This window comes from Leiobunum rupestre, chromosome 8 (genome assembly GCF_980474605.1).
Source record: "Leiobunum rupestre chromosome 8, qqLeiRupe1.1.hap1, whole genome shotgun sequence".
Classification (NCBI taxonomy): domain Eukaryota; kingdom Metazoa; phylum Arthropoda; class Arachnida; order Opiliones; family Sclerosomatidae; genus Leiobunum; species Leiobunum rupestre.
In genome coordinates, this window is record NC_143391.1 from 35,132,916 (window position 1) to 35,156,981 (window position 24,066).

A 24,066-nucleotide genomic window follows, 5' to 3' on the forward strand; every position below is an offset into this window, starting at 1 on the left:
TTTACACACCATGTTGAACAAATTATCTTAAAAAGCCAGAAACATCCCGGAATTTCCTTTAGACTTTCACGACAATTAAATTCACGCGTTTGTTTTTAACTCTATCTAAATCATTAGTGATGTCCTCAATTCTTTACTGTTCCGTAGTTGTTAGTAACACATGCGCTTCCAATATTTTATAATAAGAAAAAGTTGTACAAAAGTTTACTTACCTTTACAATAATTACTTTCCAAACAACTCGAAAAAAACAATCATTGATACAATCAAAATTAGTTTAATCAAATCAGACATAAAATTTTTACATAGATTAATCAAAAAAAATCGATTGTCCTGAATTTTTAAATTTTTTAACTTTTATTTATGCATAACTCTCGCTATCGGAAGCTATTTTATTCATGTACAAATACCCCTTTAGTTATGGAAAGAATTATGTCCAATTATAATAAAGATGGTTATATTTTTTTACAAAGATCTTTGTCAAATAATTCGGTTAAGTTAATTACTGAACTTGGAAAATGTTAATTTGATTGTAAATATTTGTTAAACATTTTATTCCGGATTTGTTATTTTTGTTATCTATGGTTGTATTTTATGGCGGTATTTTAATTTAATGTAAGGTAACACCGACAATGTGTAATAACTAGCTGGTTTTTATAACTGTTTTATTGCACAATAAAGTAATTCTATTCTATTCTATTCTATTTATATAGATATATATATATATATATAGATATATATATATATATATATATATATATATATATATATATATATATATATATAGATATATATAGTCATATATTGTCACGTGTAGGAATAACGAGACGTGGTTTCAAATGCAAAGTGAATTTTATTTACACTAAATTATATACAGATATTTACATAGATACTAACAACTCTCTGAATAATGTTGGCGACGAGCCGGGACGTAGGGTAGGAAGCGGCGGGAGGCAGGGGCGAAGTGGGAGGCTTCGGCGTCTTCGCGTCGAGGTCTCCGGAAGTTAATTCTCGTGAAGCGGAACTTTTCAGTCTTAAGATCCCGACGAGAACCGTGAACCTCGATCAGTAGGCGGGACTTTTCAGTCTTAAGATCCTCACGAAAACCGTGAACCTCGATCAGTAGGTGGGACTTTTCAGTCTTAAGATCCTCACGAGATCCGTGAACCTCAGTAGGCGGGACTTTTCAGTCTTAAGATCCTCACTAGAACCGTGAACCTCGATCAGTAGGCGGGACTTTTCAGTCTTAAGATCCTACTAAGGCTGCCTCCTTAGAGGGAACTGTGTCAAGTCAAGTCCCTTGGGTTGCCCCATTTTATACCAGAGCCCCGTCTTTGTTCTATTGTTGGGGCTGCCGCTGGCGTTTCCCGCCTGGGGGCGTTATGAGGCGCGTGCACTTTACCAATTCAGGTTTTATGGCGCACGTTTCAAGCTTGCGCGACAATATTGTAACATCGCCAGCTTCTGGTTTAGACTGACGAAGACCTCGCGAGGGCGATAGCTCTCGTAAAATGCTGTTGGGCTTTTTACACCCTCCACCTAGTAATTATTAAAGTTCTTAATATCAGCCATTGTTTCTTTCTTTTATAAATGTACTAAAGTCTGTTTCTTTTCACTTTGTGTTCGACCATGTTCTTTCACAGGGGCTAGTGTGATGACGACAATTACAATCCCCGCAACCACTGATGTTCTAAACGCAGAACCCTTAAAATATGATAGAATCGCTCCGAAACGATGGCTTCCATTCTTGGGTCTTTCCATTAATTGTAACAATCACCGATAGAACTCTTGGTCAGGTCTGCCTCGACATCGACATCCGTAACATTGAACTTTGATTCAGCACATGATCTTGTTAATATCAGGCGCCTCAATTTCCAATTACGTTTCGAAACGGTTCTTGACCTTTGTAGCTGTCTTTCATCTATTTTGTAACTGCCAGGAATCTCAAATGATTTAAGAAGTCTTCTCTTCAGATCGATTTGATGTATGTTTCTGGGTTTGCGACATCTTAATGCGAGTACTTAATCTATTCGCTAACATAATATACGTGGCTTGTAAAACCCAATAGATATTTCTATAAAATAATATGAATAAAGTAGATAGTCTCCTCAAGTGCGATAGAAATTTCGTAGTTGCTAGCGACTCTAGCACGCACTCTTACCCTTGTGGAAGTAAAAGACAGTGGCGCAACAGTTACTTTAAAACAAGAAGACCATGTTACTTTAGAGAAAAATTTATTTAATCCGAACGGTACCAAAAATTACAAATAAGGAATGTTACAATGTCAAAATTTTAATTTCAATACCCTGATGGCAAAACAAAGAGTGCGTTTTTTGATATCAAGTATTTTTTATATTAAGTCTTAAGCCACGTCTGATAAATGATGCGAATGCCTTTTCAACGAATACTATACCTTTACAAAGTCAATACAGAAGTTAAAAATATATATAAATATACTGTATAACTTGATGGACCATTTTAAAATTACTATAGTTAAACTACTAAAATCTGAAATACGTTTTAACAGTTGTAAATATTTTGACCTAAATTAACAATACTAGTATAAAAGCGTACCACAAATTTAAATATATTTCGTTTTGAAGTAAAATATATTCTTTCACGTATCGTCAGACGAGATGAACCAGATATGTAGATTCTGAAAAAAAAAAAGATAAATTTTAAATTTTCTCCATACAATAGCCTCTTCAATAAAATATCTTCAAGGAAATCGCCAAGAAATAATATTTCCGAGAGCCAGGACCTGCAAGTCACTGTTTATATAGTGCTTGCTAAAATAATGGAAACTTTTCACCTGTGCGGTATGCAACAAGTGTTCCCTTTTAACCACGTAGCTTTTTTGACGTATTAAGGCTCAGAAAAAAACAGGACGTTCGTTGCTGCTGCTTAGAAATCGCAGTGCGTATTCAGTGCTACATTTCAAGGCCGCCGCAATTACTGGAGCTTTAACGACTGATTCAGTTCCGAATAGCTGCAGGATGCTCGAGCCAAGGGCGCTAGCCATTGAACAATGTACGAGATCTTTCGCGCTACTCTATTATTCTTCGGAAAATGTTTCTTTTTTGCTAGTTAGTTACAAATTATAACTACACAAAAGCTTCATTGTAATTACTTTATTGTGTCCCTGCTTGCCGGACCTGGAAGTATTTGATTTAGTTATTATGGCTAGTACTATCCAAGTGATTAAAGTATTTTAATGTTAAGGAAAATAGCGATGGCGTCGTAATTTCCGTCGAAACTAAACTTAGTATAAGGGACCAAGGGTTAGGCTTATCGGGTATTTATAATCTCAAATGAAGAGTACCTAAGCGACTTGACGAAGCAAGTTATAATATAAGAATTTTGTTAGGATAAACCAAGACACGGTATCGGAATAAAAAATAAAGGTAATCATCACGGCACGCTACATTCTTTTTTCGAGATTCCTTTGAAATTATGAGGCTAATAATAATAACAGAAATAAAGTTGAGGCTTCTTTCGGTGTTCTAATAGTAGAAAATAGTGATGAAATGAATAAGGATTTTCAAACAGAAAACATTTAAGGGGCTGAGCCGCCCGAACAGACTGAACCACCGTTTTCTATGCCAAATGACATAGGGCTCTATGTAAACGAGAAATTATATGACTTTACCAAGTGTACCATATAGAGAGACCTTGGACGCCAAATGAGAACTACGTGTTTCCATATAAAGCGTTACGTCAACAACAATCATCCGAAAAGATATAACTGGCTTGCGCTTTCTGATAAAGACAAGGCTTGCCCCGGCACACGTAAACAACGCCTCGTTACAAAAACTCGTAACTACAACTTTACAATCTTTTGCCAAACTTCTTGGAAAGGATGGAGACCTAGTCGTACATGAAAAACATATATATCATAAACAGGCAGTTGAAGCGGGAAAACAATTTCTAGTCACTTTTTATGAGCAAATCAAGTGGTATGTAACCAAATGAACGCGCAACGTTTAATGCAGGCTCAAGACAAAAGAGACAGATTGCGACCAATTTTGGAATCAATCATATCTCTCGATCAGCCGAATATAACAGTGCGTGGTCACCGAGATGACGGTACACTCATGGATGACTCTAGTCGAATTATGGCAATTTTAAAGAGCTTTTGCGATATAAAATTGTGTCTGGAGATGAAGTTCTTAGAAACCATCTAGCCAACGCCTCATCTCGTGCAACGAATATTGGGAAAAATCGTCCAGAATGAGTTAATTGAATGTTTAGGTGATGAAATTAAGTTCCATATTTGTTAAAGTCATATTTAGCGTGATATTCGATAAGACCACTGACATATCCCACACGGAGCAGTTGTGTAAAACATCACGATATATCGACGATGGCTGCATACACGAAGATTGAAACTTTGTGTTGAATATTCTACAAAACCTTTCGCTCAGTTTTGCTGGATGTAAATAATTGTGTTGGAGTTGGCACCGACATCCGACGGATGTTCAGTGATGAGATGAGCTGTAACAGAGATATTGAAAATCAGCCGTAGTGCAATGCGATGCCCATATTTTAATCACGCCCTTAATATTTCCCTGATGCAGTCCTCGAAAGTAAATACCACCAGAAATGCCAATTGAGTATTGAAAGAAGTTATTGCGTTCTTTAACGCTTCGGCGAAAATAAATCTTGTCGTAAAATCACCTTTAAGTCGCCAAATGGTTGGACTTTGCCAAACACGGGGTTTGAAAATCATGGTGGCGTAATTCAATTCCCAAGCATTCTTCCTGACATTGTTAACGCCCTTTCAATCATTTCGTCGTGGAATGAACAAAAACGGCGTCAAAAGCATCTACTCTCATTTCTTCTATTTGTACTAGCGAATTTGTTGTGGCTTTATTTTGTCTAATTGATCTCCTTAAGCACACTTAACCATTACGCAGACTACTTCGAATTCCAGCTATAGATCTTAAACTAGCAGTTCAAGCCGTTGAAGATACAAAATCGGTTTTGCGTGAAAAAAAGAAAATTGTGTATCGGTATTTTCACAAATTTATTGTGAGACTTGTAAACTGTCGAAAAATTTGGGTTTTGGAAATAATATTACCTAGACTAGTGAAAACAAATTCATCATGAGAACTACAAAGCGTCTGAAGCCGAACATCACTAACGCATTTCACTATACATCGCGTTGCTAGATGAAATTAATCAGGATTTATGCGCTTATTTATCTTCCGATTCTTTAGAAGTGTTAGACCTCCGATTATTGATGCTACCATTTCTCCTAAAATTCGAAGACGCTGAAATAATAGGCCAGCTAAAATGTCTACTGCAGAAGTTCAATTATCTTTTCGGTTTAGAGCACGGTTTAAAGAATTATATTCAAGGTGAGTTAAGGAAAAAGATAAATCCAAAAAATTAATGACGAAATTCGAGAAAAAGAAACCTATATGTACCGACACAGCGCTGGTTTTAATAAATTCTTGGGACAACAATTCGGAAATTGCCGCAGATTCTTGCCACTTTACCAATAAGTAACGCTAGTGCTGAAATGGCCTTTTCAACTCTTCGCCGTGTAAAGTCATGGCTTAGGTCACGAATGGTCGAAGAACGCCTGACTAGCCTATCCCTTCTACATACTCACCGAAACATTGAATTTAACGTAGATTCAATAATATATCGGTTTTCGAAAAAAAAAGCAACGTCGCTTGGATTTTGTACTTTAGTATTAATAAATAATCTTTAAATAATTTGAATTTTAACTGAAACTAGACATATTCTACTATTCAGAAAATGTAAATTAAAGGTCAACCAAAGTGGCGTAGGAGGAAAGAGGGATGATGTGGTATCACTTAGTTCAAAGGGAGTTGAATCGTCGCGCTGTAGGTCATATTTTCGGCGGCGTAACACATCATTACCTACAGCGTCACGGGTTAGTTCCCCTTGAACTTGGTAGTACGTTTTAGATGCCAAAATTAGTATTGGGTGGGAACATAATTTTTGATTTACTTTTGGAGGCGTCAAAATTAGGTTTTTATTTGTAGAAGGCAGGGGCGTAGGAACGTTCTAGAAGTTGTAAGGGGCAAAGAGAAACGAAAAGGGGTCTGGAGAATGGTTTTGAATTTGTAATGGAATACATGTGTACTTTTTACTAGTATGTAAATTGGCGGGAAAAGACTGGAATTTAAACACAGTTGAGATTCTACAAGCTTTATATGCTTTTAAAATGAAAATTTGAAGATTTCAACTGACCAAAATGTTGGAGGGGGCAATAACATAAGTTGTCCCTCCAAGAAAAATTCTAGCAGGGTTGCCACGCGTCAGGGAAAACAGGGAAATCAGGGAAAAGTCAAGGAATTTAAAAATGGGCCTAAAAAGTCAGTTAAATGTCAGGGAATTTTAAGAATTGGTAAAAATTCAGGGAAAAGTCAGGGAATTCAATTTTATCTTGGCACTTTTTGAAGGTAATTTAACTCTAAATCTATGACAAATTCCACGATTATCATTTATTTCCATGAATGTTTGGCTAATTTTTTCAACATTGCAATAACCTTTTTACTGAAATATAAGTCTATCAAATTTATTAACTTCTGATAAAAGTAAAATATAAACGAAAAATTTTGGCTTTAATAAGTCAGGGAAAATCTCTTAAAATGGTCAGGGAAAACAGGGAATAGTCAGGGAATTTGAATCTGAAAATTTTGTGGCAACCCTGTCTAGGGAGAGGCATTGCCCCTGCCCCCCCCCCCTGGTTCCTACGCCCCTGGTAGAAGGGGATATTACATCTTTGACTTATATGGAAACACTGCCATCGGTTGCGATGTCATCCCCAGTGGCGTCGCTAGGATGTTTTAAGTGGCGCTTGAGTGCACCCCGTTATTATTAAGCTTATTTTCCACTAGCGTGCGTAATGCTTGGTTTTCACTAGATTACGCCGTACTGCATTAGTGCCTGAATAAATTAATCATCGATTACAAACGCTCATACCAGTAATAAAGTAACATCCGTTAAATTCTATATTTGCTTGCTAAGTCCAACAACTGCTCCGCAATTAGGACAAGAGTGTTTAACATCCTTAGAGCAGTCAGTCACGAAAGGAATGAAGAAACAAGGAAAACTAAAGAAAACGAAAGATTATCTATTTTTCTTTATCTTTTTATCCCCGTTACCAATGTTAAGAGCCACATACCAGCACAAACAAATGACGAAACACCAAATCCAAGTACAAGTTCCATCCACCTTTGTTACAACAGTCACTATAGACTGTCGACAATTTGGACACATTGTTTGAGCTGGGACATCACCAAAAACTGGTGCTTGGACAACGAATGTAGTTTGCTCTAAAAAAAATTCATGAGTAAATTAATATATATAATATCAGGAAACTATATAGGTATACACTTTGAATGTCTAAGGAAGATTTTTACGGCCGTGATGAAGCTCGTAGAAACGGGCGCGTCTTAAAGCGGTAAAACTAACGAGAAAAACTCGCGCCTCGCTACCCTAATTCTACGAAAACTCGTCATTAAGCCTAGTCATGGTTATTATATTATTAGCTTACCTGATTACCTCTTTTATAATTATAAAAATACCTGAAATTAGGTATCACTACACTTCTTTCACGAAGAACATTATAATTACTTCAAAATATTAAGTACGATAACAAATTGAGGTTTTAAAATCCATCATTTTATAAGCCTTTTTTTGTCCGGGAAGATCGCCTATTTGTTAGCATGACGACGCATTCTTTTCGCGTCAAACCTCGATCCAATGAATTTGAAATGTCGTGTTACGTCTTACACTTGACGTAGTTAAGCCCCGCCTTTTTCTCGACGCGCTTTCGTATCACCGTCCCAATGGAACCTTAGACATTCCTAGTGTATACCTCTATAGTTTCCTGATAATATATATATTTGTAGAATCATATTCAATTTATAGTAGACGTTTAAGACGCCCGGGAAACTAGAAAAGCTACGCCTTGAAGTGGCCTATTCGTAAATTCTCATCGAGAACCTAACGTAAAAACGTAAACTCTTGCTCTAATCTAGAAATTTGGATCCATCTTGAATCCATATACATCCATTTTAAATCCTTAAATCAAATAATTTGGCTCAAATCGGAACAAAGTTGTATTTAATTGGATACAATTTATCTCATTTCGAATTAATTTTCGTTCAAAATCGAATTTGTATCTGCCATATTTGGGGTTTAATTTTGAATCGAATTTGATCCAGCACTTAAAAATAAACGAAGAATTAAAAATACCATATCAAATGGGAATAAAACGGTTTTTTTTTCGAAAAAAGTGTTGGGTTTTTTAACTTTTCGGGGAACTGCATATTTTCTATGCAACATACTTTCGACGCGTGGACGTGCACATATTGAAAAGTCCGAAAAGCGGCAAACTTAAGCATGTCAATAAATGGGCGTTTTCCGTTTCTTCAGTAATATACAAATGAAAGAGAAAGGTTTTCAAGGCCAACTAAAAACTATTACGCCCTTATTGATCAGTCCGTTTTCGTGAAGTGATTTCAATTGCATTTCCATTAAAAGGATGTTACATTTCTAACAGAGGCGGAATTCTACACGATGAAGGCTTATTATAAACTTTAGATAAAATATAATGTAATTGGTCGATTGTAGAAAATAGTAACAAAAATGTCCATTAGGCCTATCACATTTCCCTTGAATCCCTTTTTAACTGAAAAAAATCGTAATGATTTAAAAGATTTAAGGTTCTCAATTTCAAAACCGTACGTTGAGGGAACGGTGGTTGACCAAAGTTTTGCTGTGGCGCTGGTTGTCCAAAGTTTTGATGTGGCGTTGGTCCAAACTTCTGCAATGCTTCCAAGTCTTGTATCGGAGCCCCCGCGGTTTGTGGCTGTATCGCGAAGTGTTGTGGTGGCATCGACTGCTCGTAGGCCGGTGGTGGTGGCACGTTAGCGGTTAAGGTTTCTTTCGACATAATTCCAAAGCCTAAGAAAGAAGTAACGATATATAATTTTGCTCAATTAACATACTTTTAGTGTATACAATATATACCTGTAAGTTACGCCTAGTTTATATTTACTATTTTTTGAACTTGAACCACTTACAAATAGTAGGTATATACAAGGGCAAATGTATCAAACCACTTGACTTCTAGTGTTTTAAAACCGAGGTGACGAGGTCGTAACAATGAAGCATCGTATACATCCAGTTCAAGCCGGCCCGTAGGCTGAGCTGTAGTAAGGGTTCCTCTTCCCCTTTTTGACGGTCAAATTTCTACTTTGTGGGCCCACCCTACGTAACGAAGAGTAGCATTTGGCAAGACCTCTTCCCACTAAATTACGTAACACAAACTCAAGCCCCCTTTTTTTCTAAAATGTATTTTTATTTATTGTTTTACTGCTAGTGTACCTTAAAATAATTGGTAATTTTGGTTTCGGTATTGAATTATGATGTCACGTAACATTTCATCTACCCATAGAATAACCCCTGTGACATAGTAACGCTTCCAAAAATCCACCTCCCAATGACTGCCTTGCGTAATCTGAGAACTACCCCATCGTTAATACTCCTCTGGGTTTAGTACCGCAGTGATACAATAAAATCTAGAAATTACCATTGAAATAGCAGAGGAAGTTTCCTTACAAAACGAAATTTATAAGCGAAATTATAATTAAAACCTTCAGTCCCGAACGCTTTTAAATTTTTAGGGATGTTTATACGGTCGCTGGGGGCCTACTAGCCGAAAGCATTTACCTTTGGCTATTGGAAATTTGAAATATTTGACGTCACAAATATCCTTTTAGCAGACGACTATGCTAAATAAATGAATTATTTTTAACTTTTACAGTTAAATTAAGTAAGTTTTTTTTCCTAAAACAATAACTCAATATATCTATGATAGTTTTATTTATAGGAGTTTATATCGACGCTTATAGGGCCATTAAATCCCAATTCATGAACTGTTTAGCGTCTGCTTTTATTTGAAATTTCAATGAACTCAAAACAATTTCAAAAAATAAAACTCTTTTATTAAAAGCTAATATCACAAATATCATGTACAATATTGCAATAAAGTAGTATTTGTACTTTTCTTCGTAATACTTATAGGGTCATTCTACGTCAAATCGACAACTCATGCAACCATGGGTCGGCCGATCCAAATGAAATTTTTACCACGTAAAATAAGGGCAAATTGATGGGCAAAAAAATGTTAAACGGTTGCAAAACTAGAGCAATATGAACCGAAGTAACTTTTTCGAAGTGACGTAAAGCTCATTTTGTAAACCGTTTGTTTAATAATAATAGTTTTCTTAGAATTTTTCTAAAATGGGGGGTCACATTCGACGGCGTATAAAGGCCCAAGTCCCAACTTCGATTTTCAAATACAAGTTATTTTGAAATAGCCCTTTACGTAAGATTGAACTTGATATACTCTACTCCTAGAGTATTTGGTTTTAGGTTTGAAAAAAAATATTCGAATTTTGTTTATTTTCGCAAATCTATCAATAAAATTGTAAAGAATATATTTTTATTTTAGAAAGTACTAATACAAAAATTCTATAAAAATTATTTTTGAAAACGTAAATTAAAATCTGTTTGTACATTGTCTAAGCATATTTTAGACATTCTTAATTTGGAACGCGATTTGTGAGAAACTTCTTTAAAAGTATGACTAGAATATTCTCTAAAGGAACAAAGCAAATATGACAGTGTAGCAGCTTTTTGTCTGATCTCACTTGTTAAGTATTTAGAAATAAAGTTACTCCTTAAATCGTGGCGACTTTTTCAAGAACAATTGTAATTTGATGTTCATAGCTAAAGTGAAATTCTTTGAATTTAATGTAGAGTATATTGGAAACTAATTGTAACTGTAACTAAACCGAAAATGAAACGAGAAAATATTATTATGGAAAAGAGAGAAGCTCTTTCCTCGCACAGTTTTATTGTCTACTAAAAATATACAAAAGAAAAACAACAGAGTTCAAATTCCACGTATAGACAATATATATATATATATATATATATATATATATATATATATATATAGGGTTTACAGAGAAGGGGTCGCCATCTAGTGTGATAGATTATAACTTTGTTATCCTACACCCTCTCTCAAAGTTATAAGTGCCCGTTCGATGTCTATTTACATAGTCCAATCAACGATGTTAATTCTTGCGTCTTTAGTTTTTCCAGTGGTTTGGTTAACAAATCTGCCAGCATTGTTTCCGTTGGACAATATTCGAAATCAAATAACTTTTTTAAATCTTTAACAAAATGATGTCGCGTATCTATATGCTTCGTTCGCTGAGTTACACCATCGTTTTTGATCATTTTTAGACAACTTTGATTGTCCTCAAATATCTTGATTTGTAGCACTTCTTGTTGTAAATCGTCTTCGAGCAACCTTTTAAGCCAAAGTGCTTCACGACACGTTTCAGCGAGTGCCACATACTCCGCTTCAGTTGATGAGAGAGCGACAATCGTTTGTTTACGGCTTGCCCAACTTATAGTTCCGCCCAGCCATTGAAAAATCAATCCAGAATTTGATTTTCGGTCATTTACGTCTCCGGCCCAGTCCGCATTTGCGATTCCGGTTAGTGTATTTACTTGGGTTGTCTCAGATCCCAGTTTCAGTTTCAGATCCTGAGTTCCTTTTAAATATCGTAAGACACGCTTTACCGCAATCCAATCCATTTGCATTGGATCTGAAATATTTCGACTTAAAATCGATACTGCAGCTGCAATGTCGGGACGAGTGCAGGTAGCTACATATAGTAAGCAGCCGATGGCTTGGCGGTACATATCATTATTAGGCATATTTTCACCTTTTTCTTCTGTTTTCATTTTAATATATCCGGTATCCATTGGTGTTTTCGTGGGTTTTGCGTCTTGCATCCCAAAGCGTTTGAGAATGCGTGAAATGTATCCGGACTGGTGAATGATAAATTGTCCATCTGCATCGCGTTTTATTTCTTGACCTAAGTATAATTGAAGTTCTCCGAGATCTGTTATTGAAAAATGTTCCGTCAACAAGCTAGAAAAATTATCTATGAATATGTCTGACCCGACTGCAATAATGTCGTCTACGTACACGAACACGTAACACCATTCATTTTCAACTTTTTTGGTGTACAGACATTTATCAGCAGTCCCTCTCCTAAACCCGTTTTTTTCGAGAACATCGTTCAATTCTTCATTCCAAACACGAGCTGATTGTTTCAAACCATAAATGCTTCTTTGTAATTTACACACTAAATGCTCGGTTTCTTTTGTAGCGAACCCCGGTAGTTGTTTCATTACTATTAAAAAATGCGGTTTTGATGTCGTAGTGACGTACTTTCAACTTTCTATGTCCAGCAACGGTGAGTAGCGCGCGAAAAGTTGCTTGTTTAGAAAGAAAATCCTTGTGCGACTAGACGAGCCCTGTACCGACTGATCTTTCCTTTCGCATCTCTTTTTATTTTGAACAACTATTTACACCCGATGGCCTTCTTGTTGGGTGGTAGTTCCGTAAGAGTCCATGTCTTGGTAGCTTCTAGGGACCTTAGTTCCTTAGTCATTGCTGCCTTCCATTCTGCCTGTTTAGGACCAGATATAGCTTCATCGATACTACAGGGGTCATCGGTTGTTGCATCAATCTTGCATGCAATCATGGTTTCAATTAATCGAGTCGAGGGCTTCCCTTTGTTCACCCTTGCAGAGCTTCTTTTGTCTTGGTTCCTTACAGCGTCATCTTCTGACTCACTCGTATCGATGCTTTCGGTTTCATGGTCGCTTGCTAGCTCCTTTTGATCTTTCACCTCATTCTTTAAAGGTAACCAGCACTCTTCTTTGTCACGTTTAGTTTGTTCTGAACTACAATATTCTTCCACGAACTTGATATCTCTACTTATTGTGATGAGATCGGTCTTCATGTCAACTAATCTGTAAGCCTTTGAGCCATCCTCGTAACCAACGAAAGTCAATTTGTTCGCTTTGCCGTCGAGTTTCCGACGTTTTTCATCAGGAATGTGAGCGAAGGCTACGCAACCGAAGGTTCGAATATGACTTAATTCAGGTGCTTTACCATACCAGTGTTCATAAGGCGTTTTCTCGATCGTTCTGCTAGGCAACCGAATTTGTAAGTAGCAGGCGGTGATTGCAGCTTCGCCCCAATAGCGATTTGGAAGCTTTGCATCTGTAAGCATGCATCGCGCCATTTCAGTTAAAGTGCGGTTCTTTCGTTCAGCCACGCCATTTTGTTGTGGTGTGTATGGGGCAGTTAATTCCCATTCAATTCCTTCTTTCTTTAGAAACGTCTTTACTTCTCTATTGACATACTCTCCGCCTCGATCGGAACGGAATTTCTTCGGCTTGCGAGAATATTTTGTTTCGCAAAGTCGCACGAAACTTCGAATGTGCTCAGCAACTTCATCTTTCGTCTTGAGAAGTGACACGATGGTGTATAGACTGTGATCGTCAATTAAAGTAAGAATGTACTTCTTCCCGCTTGGAGTGACTGTTTGCATCGGTCCGCATAAATCCGTGTAGATCAGATCTAATATGAATTCGGATTTCGATCTTGATGCCGGAAATGGCATACGAGCCATTTTTCCCTCTAAACAGGTTTCACATATGCTTGACTCCCCACAATTTGATAATTTTATCCCATTTCCAAGCTGTTTCTTAACGAGTTGCGTAACAGCATCTGGGTCACGGTGTCCCATTCTTCGATGCCAAAGATGAATGCAAGTCTTCATTGTCACATTGCACGTCAAGACAGCTTCTATTGGTTGATCTAATTTGTATAAATCTCCATCGCAAGTTGCGGTTGCGATAATTTTTCCATCCAGTTGAATAAACTTGCAATTCTCTCCTACAAAAATTATTTTGAGCCCATTTTTCACTAATTTGCGCACGGATAATAAACTACCAGTTAGCTGCGGTACGTATAAAACGTCTTGGACTTCCGCTGTAGTTTTTGTACCGTTCTTGAGAATGCAACGTAGTTTACCGTTACCTTTTCCTTTAGCCTCAAGAGCTCCACCATCCGCTGTGTAAACGTTATCTTTAAATGTTTCGTCCAATTGTGTAAAAAATGTTTTGTCATTTGCCATATGACACGTAGCGCCGGAATCAATGTACCAAGCGTTACCGCTGGGCTGGCTAGTAACTTTGAACAATGTGAACTCATCTTTTGTTTCAATTGACCGTTTGACAAGGCTAGCATGCTGTTTCCCTGAATCATGTGGTTTTCGCTCATTTCTTTGTAATTTCCAACAATTTTTCTTAGAATGGCCTACCTTTCCACATTCCCAGCATCGTCCTTTCAGTCTAGAGGCAGCGGGTTTTATGTCCTTTCTAACCGTTTTCAATGCAGTTTGTTTTTCACTGTATTCGGATTTTCCAGTTAATCCCTCTCTTCGTTTAAATTCGTCAATTAGCTTTCCTTTCACCAGTTCCAAAGCTAATTCGTCTTCATCTAGTGTCTCTAATGCTATTATTAGGATTTCATAACTTTCCGGTAGACTGCATAGCAATAAAGCTACTACCAAATTATCTTTTAAATGTTCACCCAAGCCTTCCAAGCGATCGACGAGATCCAGCATTATTTCGAGATGTTCTTCCATATTTCCCGATTCAGTCAATTGACTACGACAAAGTCTTTTCAACAGGAATACCTTGCTACAATGAGTGCTCTTCTCGTGGTAGTCTTTGAGCGATGTCCAAACGCCAAGCGCCGACGTTTTATCTCGAATATGCATCAATTGATTATCTTCAACCAGTAATCCTATCGTCGCCCTCGCTTTATTATCTTGTTTTCTGGAAACAGCTGTTAAAGGTTCCGGTGGGTTGTCAGAAATTACATGCCAGATATCTTCTTTTATTAGAAACCTTTCCATTTTAAATTTCCAAACTTGGTAGTTTGAGCTTTTCAACTTCGCAAACTGTACCTTCGTCGTATCAGCCATTTTCCTTTGTTTAGTTTCAGATTTGTGCGCTCACAATATCTATTGTTTACCAGACCACACCACACCCACGTTCAAACGAAAAGTAATTTTTCTCCTAGGCCCATAACCTATTGGAAATTAATTGTAACTGTAACTAAACCGAAAATGAAACGAGAAAATATTATTATGGAAAAGAGAGAAGCTCTTTCCTCGCACAGTTTTATTGTCTACTAAAAATATACAAAAGAAAAACAACAGAGTTCAAATTCCACGTATAGACAATATATATATATATATATATATATATATATATATATATATATATATATATATATATATATATATATATATATATATATAGGGTTTACAGAGAAGGGGTCGCCATCTAGTGTGATAGATAATAACTTTGTTATCCTACAGGGAAATAGTAGTTTATTCGTGTTTGGATTCTTTGGAACTTTAAAAACTCGGGATTAGCGATGGAATTAGATTCACATTTTCCGAAACAGTACTCGGTTGGTGAACTAAAGAACGAAGAGTGTTATAAAACTTCATTGTGTAAGACAAAGGGAATAAAGAAAACGGACGAATTGGAATATTATAAAACAAACGGTTGATGATAGAAACTTTCTATGGTGTTTTTTGAAATCTACAGTATGTATTACACTAAAACCGAATATATTGCATAAAACGTATCTATATATTATATTTTATTCAACGATTCCTTTGGGGGTACCAAAATGAGCTTTACGTCACTTCGAAAAAGTGACTTCTGTTCATATTGCTCTAGTTTTGCAACCGCTTAAACGTTTTTGATAAAACTTAGTATTTGCCCATCAATTTGTCCTTATTTTACGTGGTAAAAATTTCATTTGGATCGGCCGACCCATGGTTGCATGAGTTGTCGATTTGACTTGGAATGACCCTATGCTTTTTTAAATATTGACTGTTTGTCGACTAATTATCAGTTAATACTTATCACAAATGTATATTAGGAAACAATTACCAATATTTTAAAAAATCAGGTAATCTATATGTGAAAATCATACCTAGTAATTTAGTTACTTTAAAAGTATTTGCATTTTCTTTCGCTTTTTCCTTGATCCGGTACTTTCTTCGTGTTGAGGTTGCGAATTTTCTATTTGATTTAGCTGCTAATTTTTCATTTAAGAACTTGATCCTAATGGAAGTGCGTACTTTAACGTAACACCTGATGACTTCGTGAGGTAACTCGGGGATTTGCTGCTGTTAAATTTTGGTTAATTTTTCCATAACCTGGTCTTCTTTATTTAAATCATTTACATGAAACTCTCTGAAGGCACTTTCAATTTTCTTGGCGTTGCGTAATAAATAGTCTGATGGCTCTATTAATCCTCCATATGAAAGCGGGCTAATCCACTTTTTTACAGTAGGAATGATCCGTATCAGTCTCTTAAGCTCCGTCTTTCACAAGTTGCGGGTATTTCATTTTTAAGTTAAAAGGAACCACCTGTGGACTGCATTGTAAAGGATGATAAAATTAACGAATAAGTAGATTAGTCCATTATGAAAAGGGATAATAAAGCTAAACAAATTTGAAGAAATTTAAAAACTTACTATTAGCTCGTACCGATAGGTCTTCGAGCAATTAGTACCGTTGGAATTTCTGGCTATTTTATTTAATTTAATTTTTAACTCGAAGATCTATTTGGTCCGAGTACATACTTGTCCGTTGATAAATATCTTTGAAGGTTGTTGGTGTACTGCTATATATGGTTTCCCGAGGTAGCCAACATATTAAACGTAATAGTCATTGCTACATGAGCTCTAACCAGTAATTTAATATTCTACCAGCGAGATACCCTGAAATATAAAATCAACGCCCCGAATATTGAAACAGAAGGTTCAATCTTAATTTCATTCACACAAAAAATATTTTATCTCGTACTTGAACAAGGGGCCTTGACATGCATTTTAGTTAAACTTTAACTATCTTGTCCAAACGACCCAGATTCAAATTGGTAGCAATCCTTGTTACTAGCAGGATGGTAGTCATGCATTTCAACTTGAACCGAGATGCTACGAGAGTACGAGTTGCAACCATTTTAAACTAACGTTGATCAGATTAGCCATGATCTTCTAATGACAGATTTTCCCAATTGAGTTTGACTATTAGTTGATTCTATGGGTTTTTCATATTGCACTACAAACGGTAATCATAACATTTTTTAAGCATGCACAATTTTTTCTATCTCATTGGCCAAAAGCACATTTTCCACATAAAATTTTTCATTTTCCCTTGCTGATCCGAAAGATCTGGAGTTTGCTGTTTCGAAAATATAATTATTTGCGGATGAAAATGATGAATTTATTATGCTAGCATTTTAAGGTCATCTTCAGTACATGATCGTTTTGATGCAATGCTATCATAATTAGAGCTTGAAGTAAGAGACATTTTAAGGTTGCAGCTTGGTTTTTATTCATAATCCAATACTTGGAATCTTGTGGTTATTAGTGGGTTTCCTCTAGGGATGCAACGGTTCCACTTTTTTGGACTATCTCGGTTCAGGATCCGGTTCCAGTTCCTAAATTTTGACTTTATCGGTTCCGGTTACGGTTCCGATTCTTAAAATTTTAATTTATCGGTTCCGGTTTCGGTTCCGGTTCTCAAAATTTAGAACCGATCGGTTCCGGTTCGTAAACGGTTCCTATACGGTTCCAGTGTGTTTAGTATTAATTAAAGTTAGATACACAAGCAATTCAAATGAAGTTAAAGATAAATAAAATAAACCACATTTATTTATTTAGAATATAAAATTTGTTTTTGATAAATTATTTTTAAAAAATAGTAGCTTTCTCAGTGACGTAGCTATGGGTTCGGGGTCCTCCCGCGAAACTGTTTTTGGGGTCCCCTATAATCATTAAGGCCGAGTCGCGATTATCGCCATCTAGAGTTAGGGCTAACATGTATCGCCTTCTACAATTAGATTTAACACGTACTTGCATTTTAAATATATAAAACACTTAAAAATGGCTTTAAGCCCTAAGTGAAACGATTAAGATAAATCACGGCAATCAGCGTCTAGAGCATTAAAAACATAGGTTCTGGTAGATTTAATAAAATGAGAATGGTTTTGAATTTTTAAAGGAGTGTAGCTTCACCGAATGCATGTGTTACTGTTTGACTACTATATAAATTGGCGGGAAAAGACACAGTTGACCTTCTATAAGCTTTATATGCTTTTAAATTGAGAATTTGAGCTTTTGAAGATTTCAACTGACCAAAAGGTTGAAGGGGCAATAACATTAGTTGTCCCTCCCGGCAAACTTCTAGCGAGGGGCATTGCCCCCCTGTTTCCTACGCCCTGCCTCATTTCATTGAAAAATATAAAGACGGGATTTCTATGACTCATTTTGATATAGCAGTAGACGACAAATATTTTTTGTGGCCTTTAATACATTTGTGAAATTGTGTCGAGTTTTCCGACTGAAGAAAATAAAACTAAAACTATCGTGGATTAAGGTATTATGCCAGTTTTTAAAGCAAACATTTGGAGGACGAGCCCATTTTCAATTGAGAATACGAAAGGGTGTGTCAGTTGACAGTTACGTAGAAACCCACATAGAGTTATCTGAGATAGGATAAGGATGAGTTCATATGAAAAACTAATAGTAAATTAGGAAGTTTAATAACTAAATTTCAACATAAATGATAATTTTAGAAATACGTAATATTGTTAAATCTAGTAAACTACTCATATTAATTATAAAACATTAAAAGAATCGAAAAGTATCCTATCGGCGTAAAAATGATTGCTGTTAACATCTTCCTTCTTCTTTATAGTACCAACAACATCTTTTCTACGCACGCCATATTCTTTTCTTCAATGACCTTGGCCAACTCCTAATATCCTACAGTACTCTGATCGCTTCCCCGAGGCTAAAAACGCGCCCCCTCTCTGGTCCTCTTAGATTAAAAGTTCGTGAGTAGACGAGTAAATGTAGAAAGGCTTGTAATAATACTATCGATTGGTTGATCTTAAAATTCATTTTGCGCGTGAAAATACGCCGCCATGTTAGAGTATAAATGCAAGTAAATAAGCCAGCTATACTTCACAATGTAAAGGTACTGTCACGCGCAGAAACGTAATTTTGGAATCGGTCAATTGTCACCTCGTTGCGAAACGATAGCGAGAAACGTTTTGTTAGTGGTGACTAGTGCCAAAAGTTAGTTAATGTAATATCAATAGGGTAGTCATTGAGACCTGACTCTAACGCCAATGATCGATTGTCCAACAAAGAGGGAAAGGTAAAATAAATAGGCGAGCGGGCATTCTCCTTCCAAAATCAGCAGGGTGCCAACAGGCCGGCAGAAACGGTCCCGATCGTAGAACAGGCACGCCGCTCGATCTTCTCCAAAAATGTTTTACGGGTAGCTCAATTGCAAGGGGAAGTGTCGAGGGTAAGATAATTTCAAGGGTGACTAGAAGAAAATTTAGGCCTTTAAGTCACTTTTGATATTACCATATTATGAAAATTTGAAAATATTTACCCCGTAGGCATGCTGATGTCGCGGAGCTCAGAGATTCGTGAGCTTATAAGAGTCTGAAACCGGTACACATTTCCTGGACACACTTCGTCTGCAGAGGCGTACCGATCCGGGTTCAGGGGTACATTTGGAACCGGGCGCCAAGCTGTCTTTCATGTAGAGGGTGCCAAAAACACTCCTATCTTAAAATATCAAAGCTATTTATAATTTTTTTATATATAGGGAGGCGCCATTTTGAAAATTTTGAACCGGGCGCCATATACTTTTGGTACGCCTCTGTTCATCTGTTTCCCCCAAAGAACAACGCAAAGTATATATATGAACTGAGTACATGACATTAATATTACTTAACAGTATGATCCAGATCTTACGTTTCTCAAATTTAGTTTGAGCATGGGTTTATGCTGCCAGTTCTTAAATAGACCAAAGGGTAAACGAAATTATATTATCACCTTGGCGAACTTGTTTCACTTCATTTCGGTTTAAGACCATAGCCTGCGTACTCCAACAAAAAGTCCACACTCTCTCGCTCAGGTCCGGACTGGCCAGGTCGGCTGGTCGGCGATCGTCGGGTACCCCGGCTCTAGGGGGCCCCAAATTGCTAATAATAAATTTTTTCTACAGGTCCTTTAGACGCGTTTGACATATAATCGAGTACACTTTAAAATCACTGTCGAAGGACGGACTTATCTCGTTTCGATCTCGTTAGGAATTTAATCAATACATAATATTAAATTATCGGTAGAACAGAACCAACGACGTAAGAAGTAAGGGATAAAATTCCTGACTGGTATATCTAAAGCACTTGTTTGTAGCGAAATTTGTCACAATTGTCAATTTAGAATGTAGTGCAGTCGAAACAGATTTTTAGTTATTTAATTGACATCGCGGAAATAGTCTCTTACTATTATATAGTATTTTATCAAGAATTCAGTAGAAGATAATTTCAGGTACTAGGCTATTAAGTGTCAGTTGCGGTTACTTTATATTTTATGAAGATCGTAACAATCAATACTAAACCCAAATGGGAGAAATCGATTGAAAAGTAAGTTTATATTTGTGATTACCGTTTATTATATTTTACCAAAACTAACGTGTAATAAATGAAAGGCCTAAGGTATATGTTTAAAGTTCGATTTTGTTTAGATGTAACGTAAATATGTATTTTTAAATCTAAAGTGTTTTTTATTTGTTGTCCTATAAATAACGATTTAGATTTTTATTCCATACCCCCCACCAGTCAGTGGCGGATACAGAAAAACTCAAGGGGAGGGGGGCGCTAAAAGACATCTTGAGCTATGGGTGTAATAACAAATCATCAAGTCACTGCGCTTGGTGCTTGGCCGCCCGCGTCAAGGAGGGGGGCGCCCCCCATATGTATCCGCCACTGCCACCAGCCCCCAAAGGAGGCAGTCCGGGCCCAATGTTCGTAAAATAAAAGCACTATAAGGTTGGCTCTTGTAAGAGTGGCGGGAAGTTGGATTTCGGGAAAGGGGAAAGAGAGCGTTGTTTTCCCTAGTCGCTAGTGATAAAAAATAAACAAGACGTGGCGTTATATTATATTTGTTATATCTACGGCACAGGTGCAAAGGAATAAAAAAACAACTTCCACCTACAGATCTTCCACTGAATGCAAGGTTCGTAAAAGAAAAGTGTCCGGGCCTGCTCTCGCTTCTCCCTTGCACCAAAAACGTTGAAGGAAGGAACCTTCCTCAATAGTCTTAGTCGATAATTCAAAATAACGGTCAAAAACGCCGCCGTTCAGTTTAGTAAAATATTTTCGGAGGCGTAATCGTCGGCAATTTTCGGTATGGAGATACCGGCCGGAAGGCAGGCACGGCTGCCAGATTTCGATAGACCGAAAACGGCCAACTCTCTCAAATGTTTTCGTTTTCAAAACGAAAATTTTGCGGCGTAGCTATCGACTAAGACTATGAAGGGAAAATATTATTTAGTCATATTCGGGTTATTTGTAAAATTAAATGGAACTTAACTAAAATAAATTCATTCACAACCTTGTAAAGTCAAAATATGGAAACAGAAGCCTGCTTGATTTCGATACAGTTGTGATGGCGGCGATAGCAAAATGATTTCCATCGCAGAGCTCTTCAAAAACATTCAATCACGTAATCCTTATAGTGTAACACCTTTTTCTTCTTTTTGGGGTTCTTAAAGTAAGGGCGACATTTCAACAATCAAGAGAAAGGGATACATTTAACAATGTTACTAGAACCGATGGGAGACACTCAATAAGGATTTGGTTTATTTTGGCTACGGCTAGTATTGTTCCAGGTGAGGGGGGGGGGTAGGAAAAGTTTCTATGTTACGGTTGGACTTGGGATTGTTTCTGGCGTTCTTGGGATTCTCTCTGCATACTATGATGCTTAAAGTGGCTTTAGACGACTTGGATTCCTCACTTTTGGCGAGCTGAGTTTGATGAAAAGTTTTATATAACATAGACGTGGTCTTCATTTGAAGATTTTGGGTATCACACAGCAAAACGCATCTTTAGGGCTATTTATTTGTGCACTTGGCAACTTTTCATAATATAACTAGATTTTGTTCTGGGCACTTGTCTTGTGGTTTCTTTGAAGGGGACTCTTTCTGCTTTTCCAGGATATCTCTCGCTTCTCCTCTGTTACACTGAATCTCTGTCACATTTCTTCAGCTAGAAAATGAATCAAAATCGAGGGGTCCGACACTTACGAACTCAGGTGTACGCGGCGACTAAAACTCAGCTGAACTCTTTGTTGAACTCACTTGTACTATCAAAATTTACCCAAACTCTTCGAACTCTTCAAAACTCAAGTTGAACTCTTCAAAACTCAAGTTGAACTCTTCAAAACTCAAGTTGAACTCTTCAAAACTCAAGTTGAACTCTTCAAAACTCAAGTTGAACTCTTCAAAACTCAAGTTGAACTCTTCAAAATTCAAGTTGAACTCTTCAAAATTCAAGTTGAACTCTTCAAAATTCAAGTTGAACTCTTCAAAATTCAAGTTGAACTCTTCAAAACTCAAGTTGAACTCTTCAAAACTCCCCAAACTCACACAAAACTCCCGTGAAACTCTCATAAACTCTCAATCGAACTCCCATAAACTCTCACTACATGTAACTCTGTAAACTCTCACTAACTCTGTAAACTCTCACTAACTCTGTAAACTCTCACTAACTCTGTAAACTCTCACTAACTCTGTAAACTCTCACTAACTCTGTAAACTCTCACTAACTCTGTAAACTCTCACTAACTCTGTAAACTCTCACTAACTCTGTAAACTCTCACTAACTCTGTAAACTCTCACTAACTCTGTAAACTCTCACTAACTCTGTAAACTCTCACTAACTCTGTAAACTCTCACTAACTCTGTAAACTCTCACTAACTCTGTAAACTCTCACTAACTCTGTAAACTCTCACTAACTCTGTAAACTCTCACTAACTCTGTAAACTCTCACTAACTCTGTAAACTCTCACTAACTCTGTAAACTCTCACTAACTCTGTAAACTCTCACTAACTCTGTAAACTCTCACTAACTCTGTAAACTCTCACTAACACTGTAAACTCTCACTAACACTGTAAACTCTCGTCGAACTCTCACAAACTCTCAGGTGTACAAAAAAATCTAGTTGTCGGACCCCTCGATCAAAATTGATGTTCTTCTGTCTAGTTTTTCGGTCGTCATTTGGTTTTCCTTCTATTTGTGGAGGGTGGAAATATTGGATGCCCGAAGTGTAGGCTTGGGTGTATTAGCTTAGGTCTGGGGTGACGTTAAACCGTAACCAAGTTCCTGATTCGCTGGGGATAATATCCCTCAGTTGCGAAGGGCATAGACGCTATATAGGACTCTCTCTTTCGTCTTTCAATGACTAGTGGAAAATTTTTCCTCTGAACAGTAAATTTGGTCTGATATATCGGAAGGTTATAGATGGAGTAAAGTTTTTAACGAGGGGGTAATGTGGGGGAATCTTTCCTCTCTTGACCGGGTAAACAAACTCGCTGTGGTTGGGTTTGGTCATAGACGAAGAACGGGTAAACCCTGGACATGCGACCTACTCCTCTCTCCGCGAAAAATGTTAGTGGTGTCAGAGGCGCTGCTTGTTTGTTTGCTGGTGCACTCACGCTCACGCTCCACCCTCCTCCTCCTCCTCCTCCTCTCTTATCAATTTCCGGTTTCGAATCACGTGGGTCGTGGAGATCCCAAATGTTTAAGCTAAGGCTTAGCAATTGGACTTGAATAAACGATGAATTCAAACTATAACGATGAATTTATTGATGAAATGTTTAATGGTGAGTACTTTTAACATTTCGGTATTTCACTCTTCCTAACTGCCTCAATATTATATTTTTTTTTGTAATTTAGACTGTGAAGATGTTAGTTGACAAAGGCCTATTAATAGAAAATCATGCGATTATAAAAATAAGCACTTTCTACAATCAACAAAGGATAAATATAAAAACATACTTAAAATTATATATCCACGATGTTTTATTTCTTTAGGGAAAACACACGGTAAATGGTCGATTATTTCTAATAATCTATTTTAAAAAAACACTAAATGCAAGATTGCAAGACTGATTCAAACTGACAGGATAAGGCAAACAAAACGGCGCGACTCACCTCGACTATGACCCCGAGACCGGAAACAAA

The 24,066-nt window shown here is 36.9% G+C and overlaps 1 protein-coding gene across 4 annotated transcripts in view; it reads right to left on the bottom strand.

Annotated features, from left to right (window-relative positions):
* Positions 1-2,454: 2,454 nt before the first annotated feature.
* The window catches only part of LOC149933281 (lipopolysaccharide-induced tumor necrosis factor-alpha factor homolog), a 35,680-nt gene continuing 14,068 nt past the window's right edge, over positions 2,455-24,066 (bottom strand). For 3 of the 4 annotated variants that reach the window (XM_090156291.1, XM_090156289.1, XM_090156292.1), the window contains exons 2-5: positions 8,729-8,947; positions 7,161-7,311; positions 6,959-7,088; positions 2,455-2,654 (exon numbers count right to left, since the gene is read on the bottom strand). In XM_090156291.1, the coding sequence (XP_090012417.1) occupies positions 6,986-7,088; positions 7,161-7,311; positions 8,729-8,936 (462 nt within the window). In that variant the 5' untranslated portion in view covers positions 8,937-8,947 and the 3' untranslated portion in view covers positions 2,455-2,654; positions 6,959-6,985. The remainder of the gene's footprint in view (positions 2,655-6,958; positions 7,089-7,160; positions 7,312-8,728; positions 8,948-24,066) is intronic. The other variant, XM_090156290.1, reaches the window with a different exon arrangement.